The sequence below is a fragment of the Callorhinchus milii genome, unplaced genomic scaffold (assembly GCF_018977255.1).
Source record: "Callorhinchus milii isolate IMCB2004 unplaced genomic scaffold, IMCB_Cmil_1.0 Scaffold2, whole genome shotgun sequence".
In the NCBI taxonomy this organism is placed as follows: domain Eukaryota; kingdom Metazoa; phylum Chordata; class Chondrichthyes; order Chimaeriformes; family Callorhinchidae; genus Callorhinchus; species Callorhinchus milii.
Window position 1 is genome coordinate 106,433,077 of NW_024704743.1, and position 9,542 is coordinate 106,442,618.

At 38.4% G+C, this 9,542-nt stretch overlaps 1 protein-coding gene across 3 annotated transcripts in view; it reads left to right on the forward strand.

The window, feature by feature from the left end:
* Positions 1 to 8,279, forward strand: part of lyn (LYN proto-oncogene, Src family tyrosine kinase) — a 50,857-nt gene extending 42,578 nt beyond the window's left edge. For all 3 annotated transcript variants that reach the window (XM_042346204.1, XM_007890999.2, XM_007891000.2), the window contains exon 13: positions 6,974 to 8,279. In XM_042346204.1, coding sequence (XP_042202138.1) covers positions 6,974 to 7,176 — 203 coding nt within the window. In that variant the 3' untranslated portion in view covers positions 7,177 to 8,279. The remainder of the gene's footprint in view (positions 1 to 6,973) is intronic.
* Positions 8,280 to 9,542: the final 1,263 nt, after the last annotated feature.

Consider the following 9,542-nt stretch of genomic DNA (forward strand, 5'->3'; position numbering starts at 1 on the left):
CGTGTGTGTGTGTGTGAGTGTGTATATTTGAAGGTTTCTGCAACTAGATCTTTATGCATTGCAGCTGGCTCGAGTAGTTTAGTAAAGCATGTGCTCAATCATTGTCGGTTTCGGTTTGTTGATCCATCCCTCTGAGCAAGAGCTTCATGAAATTACAAGCAGAAAATAATGGAAAGTTGATCAGATAGATTAACTCTTGGGCTTGAGTTAAGTGTTATCTTACCTCAGTTATATTACCTCTTTGGTGCTGTTGATTTAAAAAAAAACAAGCTTTACAGAACTTACGTGTTGCAAAATAATATCAAAGTGGGAAAATGTTTCAGTAATGGAACATCTTAACATTTCATGTTTAGTAACGTGTTAAATAAAATATTTTTACTTTGCCATTCAGAAATGGTTCTTTAACAAAACATTTGAAAAATGTGGTGCAAATGGGCAGAGAGCCACAAAGTAAACAAATGACACGGGAAGAAGCTCTTTTGTAAATGTGACTAGTATTCTATTATAGAAGTGAGGTGCTAATAGTACAATCTTGCTTCCTTATTATTAATATAATAATATTAATAATTCTTACATTTAATACACCACCTTATCAAATCAATAAAATATTTCAAAGTCTTTCACAGGGTTTACTGTATAGTGATTGTGTACTTGTAGGCAAGTGTTGCAGCCAATTTGCGTGCAGCAATGTCCCACAAAGATTAATTTTATCTGGAGGATGATTGCAACCACAAACATGTGGGCGGTAGAAATTCACGTCAATTGCTGTAGGGGTTGAAAGTAAGACATACTGGTTGTGTCAGTTCTTACCATTATCACCTCTTAGTCAAAAAGCTGGGAGTTCAAGCTCCCATGTCAGGACTTTGAACACGGGCAGTCTAGGCTGACACACAGCGCAAGTGGGATGAGACGTTAAACCCAGGTCACATCTGCCTTTTCATGTGGTTGTTGAAGATTATGTGACTATTTGAAAACAGAAGGTAGTTTCTCCCCGTAACCTTGCCAAACTTTCCCCCAGATAAAATAGATCATTCACTTCATGGATGTTAGTGGTTTATTGCTGAGCACAAATTGGCAGCCACAGTCACCTACAAAATTCCCAGTCACTACATTTTAGAGTATATCTTGCGAACCACTTTGAAAGGTCCTCTTGACATTAAACGCACTATGTTAAATGTCAGGATTAGTATTATTAATTATAAAATATAGAGTTTTACTAAATTGCCCCCATTTTGGGATGTTGAGTGGTGACACTCGCCATATGTGCAAAATTCAGCTGGGCAACTTCATCTTAAAGCACAAAAAATCCATTATAAAAAAATATGTGAAACATTTTGTGAATTTCACCTGCTCTAAAATCTACCTAAAATTATCATTTGACATACTCTAATGCCCTGGAAGAGATTTTTTTAAAAAAAGTCTACTGTAAACCTTGGAGGTGATAATTAATGGGATGCTGTTGTGCTGCTGAGCACTTAACTAAAGCAGGCCACTTGAAGCAGATGAATACAACATAAAATTACATTTGTATAGTGCTTTTCACGTCAGGAGGACGTCCCAAAAATGTGCAAGCACATCTATTCTGTGGCTTTTACCAGTTCAAAGTCCAAAACTTCAAAAGGGAAGCTGTCCTTAGCTTACACTGATGTGATCAGCAGACTGAGCTTTTTGTTTTCATTTTTGATGGCAGGAATTTCCCTTTGCAATCCGAAATTAGTTTTGTTCATTTGGATTTTCTTCCAAATCTTCGTTGTTTATTCTAGATGATTCCTGGCCATTTGTAGCCACGTATTCCTATCTTTATATCCTCGATTACTACCAACCCAGCCACCTATCTGAAAACTATTTATGAATAATTCTGCTGTTTGGAATGGTGAGGAAGGATTACAGTGATGATTGGCTTCAAAAATCCTCTTAGTTATCACTGGAACAGAGGGGGTAAAAAGAGGATCTCATTGAGGTCTTAAATGTTGAGAGAGAATAGATGATTTCCCCCAGTTGGTCGAGCTGTAACGAAAGGGCAAAAGATCAGGAAAGGTTTAGGGAAAATTGAGAAAAATATTTTCATGCAGCATTATTAGAAAATGGAATTCTTTATCTCAAGTGGTTACTACATAATCTTTACGAAAGAATTGGCCAAGCAGAATTAAAGAGGAAGACTTTAGAAACAATTGTGAAAAGCAGGTAATTGGAAATAAAATAGTTAGCTTCAGTGCAGGAAAAAACACAAAGATAATCTTGGTGGGCCAGAATGACTTTTCCAATACAGCCATCTCTGTCCTTTAGTCTCCTTATACCCAAGTCAAATATTTTGAGTTGCGACACTCGTTATTGGTGGATTCTTTGGTTCAGAAGCTCTTAAGAATCTGCATGTTGCATTTAGAAAATGAGGCTTATCATGTGGTTAATTGTAGCATATTCCTTACTGATGCTTTTAGTTGATTGTTTAGTTCAGCAGCCCTAAGAATTTGCATATTGTTGCTTCTGATGTCATCAAATGTGAGATTTTATCAATGGCATTGAGGACACTCACTAGTCAATTTGATCACATTTCTAAAGTAAATCAATATGTAGGAGAGAAATAATGATCCTTGCATTTTATACTGCGTCTTTCATGTCAGGAGGATGTCTCAAAATGCTTCACAGGATTTATTGTAGAGTTACGTGACTGTATTTTGTAGGCAAACCTCAACTAATATGCACACAGAAATGTCCCACACACAGCAGTGAAGTGAATGATCATTTTTATTCAGGAGATTGTTGGCCAGGACACCGGGAGAAACTCCCTTCTCTTTTTGAACAGTGCCATGGGATCTTTAACATTCATCTTGAACAGATAAAAGAGCCACTTTTTAATGTTTCATCTGAAGGACGTCACCTCCAACAATGTACTATACCCCTAGCACTAGAAGCATAGAATCAAAGAAATTTACAGCACAGATGTCAGGCATTTGCCTATTTAAGTCTACACTGGCTCTCAAAGCAAGACGTTCATTCAATCTCACTGCCCTGATTTATTCCCAAACCCTTTCAAGCCTCTATCCTTCATATACCTTGTATGCTTTCCTCTTGAAACCTACAATGGACTTACGCCTTTACCACCTTATTTGTCAGGTCATTCTACAACAACTCTTATAACTTTGGCCCCTAGTCACTGACTCCCCTACTAGTGGAAATCACTTCTCCCTACAGCGAAGCTGATAACTCGCCCCTAGGAAAAGTTGTCAACGTCACATAACTAGTCAATCACTCAATATCCCGGTTATTCATGCACTTTGTACTTTTGAGATATTGTACTTTGATTAACGAGTCAACTCTGATAAGTAGTCATTGTGGGGAGTCCTGTAGCTCAGTGGTGAGAGCACTCACTTTGCAAATGAGAGGCCTGGGTTCAATTCCCGGCAGGGGGAAATGTTGGGCAAGTTTCTTTACTCCACACGCCTCTGATTACCTGGCAGTAAGTAGAAACCCAGTTGTTAGTCGATTGGCGGATTGCATTTCCAGGATAATAATCCCTTAATTATTCAAGATATAATTTGGTCACTCAATCCACGACGTTTGTGGGATACTGCTGTGCGCAAATGGCTGCTGCATTTCGCCCACAAAATATACAGTCAATTCACTTTACAGTATATTCCGTGAAGCGCTTTGAGATGTCTAGAAGTGTGAAAAGTGCTATATCAAATCCAAGGATTATTATTATTATTTCAGCTATTTCCCTTAGGGTAACAAAGTTATCATAGTTTCACAGTATTTATCCTGTCAAAACCCCTCATAACTTTGTACATTTCTTTCAAGTCCCCTCTCAACCTTCTCTTTTTCAATGAAAATAGACCCAATTTTTCCAATCTCTCCTTGTAACTAAGGCCCTCCTCTGCTCCCCCCTCAATGCCTTTCCTCATCTTTCCTGAAATGAGGTGCCCAAAACTGAATGTAGTACACCAGCTGCAACTAAACCAAGGTATTTGTACAAATTTAGCATTATTGCTTTGCCTTTGTACACTGTTTCAGTACTTTAATTGATGTGTCAGCCCAGACAATATGAATCCAAAATCCCAAAGTGGGGTTTGGACCCATAACCTTCCAATTCAAAGGCAAGAATGCTGCTAACTGAGCCAAGCTGATGGGCAAATTCTACCAGGGTTTACATGTATTTACATAGCATTTTAAAGTATTTAAGATGTTGAATTCAGCCTTAACTTTGAAGTTGTTTTTCTGTAGCTCTTAAAAGAAACTTACATAAACCTGCTTCAAAATGAAGACTGTATTTTAAGAATTTCCCAATTTTTTGAAGTTCTGAAATGCAACAACAACAACAACAACAAGATTCCATTTATAAAGCGCCTTTCACGTCAGGAGGACGTCCCAAGGCGCTGCACAGTTGGGTCATGACCCGAGCAGGGGGGAAATGGTCAGGGGAGGGAGGGAGCGAGGAGGGGGGAATGTCAGGGTGAGGGAGGAAGGGAGGGAGCGAGGAGGGGGAAGAGAGTCGAGAGGGGAGCTGAAGGCACGGTCAAAGAGAAAGGTTTTGAGACCGGCCTTGAAGGAGGAAAGGAGGAAGCAAGGCGAAGGCACTGGGGGATGGAGTTCCAGAGCCTGGGGGCTGAGAGGCTGAAGGCCAGACCACCGATGGTAGGGCGGTTGAGGCGGGGGACGTGGAGCAGACCAGAGCCAGAGGAACGGAGGGTACGGGCAGGTAGGTAGGGGGATAGTAGGTTGGAGAGGTAGGAGGGAACAAGGCCGTGAATGGCCTTGTAGGTGAGGATGAGGATCTTGAAATCAATCCTCTGGGGGATGGGGAGCCAGTGGAGGCGAGCGAGGGTGGGAGTGATGTGGTTCCGAATGCAATGTTAATAAGGAATTTTAATTTAATTCTAAATTAATCAAAAACCCAATTGAGTGACTTTTCGTTTGTCACTGAATCCACGACTGTGTGAAACACTGCTGTGAGCAATTAGCTGCCGCATTTCGCTCACAAAATATACAATCACGACACTTAACAGTATATTCTGTGAAGCGCTTGAGGTATAATATATATATAAAGCTATATATGTATGTAAAGCTAGATGAAATTTATCCCCTTCTGTTTCCAAGTGTCCAGCAGGTTAACGTCTTAGAAGTGCTTAGTTCCTTATTTGGAATTACTTTGTGGCTTCATTGTTTTTTAAATACGGGAAATGATGGTAACTTTGAGAAGTGCTGCAATGCTCTTGCTCAGTTCCTTCATTTTACCGAATGTGTTAATCAGACAAAAACATTCTGCTGACTTACTCAAACAGACAGGATGACATTCCATCTGAAGTGAGAGGAAATGATATCAAGGCAACTTGCCAACTTGCAAATTTCTGAGAGACTTTGCATCCCATCTTCAATCTTTCATTCTGTTTTTATTAGACCTAGTTTTAGTGTGCTCTGTTGCATTTCTGCCCTATCCCATTGTTAAGATCCGTTAACCTTGTTTTGCGTACAAAATAAAAACCCAGGTTTTTTTGGTTATTGTTCAAGTTTTATTTTTCAGAAATCAGAAGAAAACAAAGGTGTAAAAATGTGATGAAAAATTGGATAAATTCAGTAAAAAGTGATTAAAAGTTGGGACGCCAAAGTGTTTTCTACCCATGTTAAATGTGGTCAGAGAACACCAACATTTTCATGTTACAACTCCTTCATCCTCAAATTGCTAGTGTGTGTAGTCTGCGCAAATGATTCTGGTGCCAAATAATGCACTCAGACACCAAGAAGTAGTCTTCTTTCTCTGTTTTCAAATCCATCTTAAGGCCTATCTGTGTCTTAGCCCATGTTACAGCCAGGGGCTGTTGAAATCGTGTTCCTAGCTTTGCAAATATCCAAGTTAGGATCTTAAAACATGGACTTTCACATTTCCTTATGGCCAGTTGGCTTTTTATCAAAATGGTAACCATTTCGTGTGAGATTACTCAACATTTCCACTAGCAAGTGCTGCTCAATGAAACGTTTGCCCTTTTTGTTGTTGATCTCACCTGCAATACTGCTGACCATAGGCCATGTATGAAAAATTAGAATATACAGCACAAAAACAGACCATTCAGCTCAGCCGATCTATGCCAGTGTTTATTCTGCACATGAGCCTCCTCCTGCACTTACTCAACTAAGCCTTCAAGCATAACCTTCTATTCCTTTCTCCCTCATGTACCTATCTAGCTTTCCCTTAAATACATCTATGCTATTTGCCTCAACAACTCCTTGTGGTAGCATGTTCCACATTCCTGCTACTCTCTGTGTGAAGAAATTTCTTCTAACTTTCCTATTTGATCTATTTGTGACTATTTTATATTGATGGCCCCTGGTTTTGGTATCCCCCACAAGTGGAAACATCTTCCCTATGTTTAACCTACCAAAACCTTTCATCATTTTAAAGACCTCTACCAGGTCACCTTTTACCCTCTTTTCAAGAGAAAAGAGTCCAAGCATGTACAGCCTTTCCTGATAGGAAGTTCTGGGATCCTCCTTGTGAATCTCCTTTGCACCCTTCCCAGTGCCTCGACATCCCTTCTATAATGTGGGGACCAGAACTGCACACAGTATTCTAAGTGTGGTCTAACCAAGGTTCCATAGAAGTTTACCATAACTTCCCTGCTTTTCATTTCTATCCCTTCAGAAATGAACCCCAATGCCTGGTTTGCTTTTTTTTTAATGGCCTTATTAACCTGTGTTGCTACTTTTAGTGAATTGTGTCTGTGTACCCCTAGATCCCTTTACTCCTCTACTGCATTTAGGTTTTTATTTTCCATTAATGTTAGAGTGCTTGCATTCAGTGAGAGGGAGGTATGCTCATTAACAAGGTATTGCTTGAATGCATTTGGAAACTGAAGGGAGGCCATTCGAAGCCTGATTCAAAGCCTGAAGAGTTTATGGGTCACAAAAGGCACAATATAGATTTATATAAAAATATTTCAGTTCATTCGATTGAAAAAAAATCTTTCTCATTTCTCCTTAGGCATGTCCAACACAGAAGTGGTAAATGCTATTGGGCGTGGTTATCGCATGCAGCGTCCTCCAGAATGCCCAATGGAGCTTTACGACGTCATGAAGGAATGCTGGAAAAGCAAAGCTGAAGATCGACCAACCTTCGATTATCTTAAAAGCTTGCTTGAAGACTTTTACACAGCAACAGAAGGTCAATACCAACAACAGCCATAAGAAGCATGGAAAAATTAACAAACTAAACTTACACACTGATAGAAAACTATTTTTATTGTGTGAAAGGAATTCTTCCTTCGGACATATCAAAAAACTCCTGTCAATAAATTGCTGTTCAATGTTAAATTGCACCTGTCCCTGGCTGATACAGTGGTATAGTTCAATGCTCCAACATTTCTTCAAGTTAAACCTTCAATGTAATGATTTGATAGAGTCTAGATTTAGACAAACCACATCTTGCTTGTAATTGACAATAAGAAAATTATTTCTCAAAGACAGGAGGGTGGAAAATTTGTGTCGGTTGTCACTTAATTGCTGACAATGGAGTCCCCTGACCAAATATAAACAGTTCCAGTATCATAATGAATTGAGAGATACTTGTTTTGAAAACAACTTAAGACAATTTGCTTGAGGGACAATCCCTGTATTTTCAGTACCAGTTTGATTGTTGCAGCCACCTATCAGTCCACATTTTACTCTTGGGTGCTATTTCTAGTGTGAGGGTAGATATTGCCAGGTTTGAATGTTCATCCACATTTTAGCACTGTGCTTGATCATCACGCTTTGTTAATTTTACATTGCTATTTTCATTGTGCCAAATTGTATCTAATTGCATTTAACTGCAAACTGTTAGGTCTGTGCCCTTTTTTGGTTCTACACAAAATATTTTTGCCTGATGAAGGAAACCGTAACATGGCTTTGCCTCGGGCTATTCAATTTGATTCTTAGTCACCGTGCAGTCTGTTCAATATTTTGCAAAAGGAGCATATGTAGCTGCTTCTGAAAAGTACCCTGAACAAAAGTATCATGCATTTACACACTGCCAACAAACAGTAAGGGGCAAATCCTGAGAGTCATTGTTTATGGAGCTTTGGATGAGTAACGGGAAGTTGTGGTTGCTTTTGTTTTCTGATTAATTGCTGCGTGGAATAAAATGACACATTTGCAATCTGGAAAGCTAGGGCACAATTGTAGTTTGAACGTCTGTGTTCTGTGTCTTTTTTTAAAAAAAAGCAAAGTATTTTAGTTCTGATCACTACATCATTGCTATTCTGATGCTATGTACAGGAGCAATAGCACTGACCACCCCGCTCACACCCCCCCCCCCCGCCTTCTCTCTTCCTCCGTCCCCCAAATAATTTATTTAGTGATAAATTGTCAGCTGGCGCATCTGTCTACACCAAAAACAATCATGGAAGTGGTTAAGGTTCTATCATAAGTCTGCAGTCAATGAAGATATCCAAATTGTTCAGTTGGGGCCAATCTGAGTAATATTTAAACATATCTGCTACATATGATGGTTGACTGTTTTGAGTGATACTTCCAGTTCTCGAGCATATTGTTTGTTGTACCTGTAATGGCTGGTGAATCCAAAAGAGCCCCACTCAAAAGATGTACATCTCTCTCCCTTGTAAATATGGACTGCCTTTTTTTAGGAAAATTAACAAATACAAAATTCCAAAGTTTGTTTCCATTGAAGGAACAGTTTGTAGCAACCTGATCAGCACTGTAATCAATTAATTGTCTAAATGTCTAATTATAAAGAAACAACAAAAAAAATCACAATTTTCTGTGTTTTTAGAAATAAAAATGAGCATTGAGATATCACTAGTGTTACTAGGCTGAAACTACTGCTACTGGATTTCATTAATGTTTCATATAGAACCAAGTATTAAGAATTATGATAAAAGAGAACTAACATTTGAAACCAATTGCTGTCTGTGAATGTTTACAGTTGTATGTGGATTTCAGCAGAATGCACAATATATCACTATCTACACACAAACCAAAAATCTACATTAGCAGAGGCATTAATCAATATACTCTGAATATTATAACTTGTATTCTTTCAAAACGTATTTTGTAATACCACAGACCTCCTAAATTCAAGTTTTCAAAATTCTGATATTGAAGTGTTTCATGGCTGAATAGATTTAAAATCAATATCAAACTGTGTTCTTACCAAATCATCACACGGGACATAAACCTTCTGTAAAATAGTTCATCTTCCCATCTTTTGTCTTTGAAAAATGCATCTTTCAACCCACTGTGAGTTTCTTGACTGGACTCTATGAATCGTAGTAGGAATTGCTTCAGCTTTGTAACAATATATAATATTTGTATAATAAAATGACTTTTTTTTACATATTTTTAATAGGTGTTAAAAGATGTATAATCAACTTTATAAAATGTGCAATAATTGCTTTTGTGTTTCCCTTTGTGTGTTGAGAATAATGTACAATAAATTATGGACTGTAACATGGAAGCCTAAAATAATAGAAATAAAGGCTCTTGTTCAGAGTGTGTTTGTATTATGAGTTCTTGACAATTCATATTTTAGCTTCATTCTTTATTCAAACGAACCC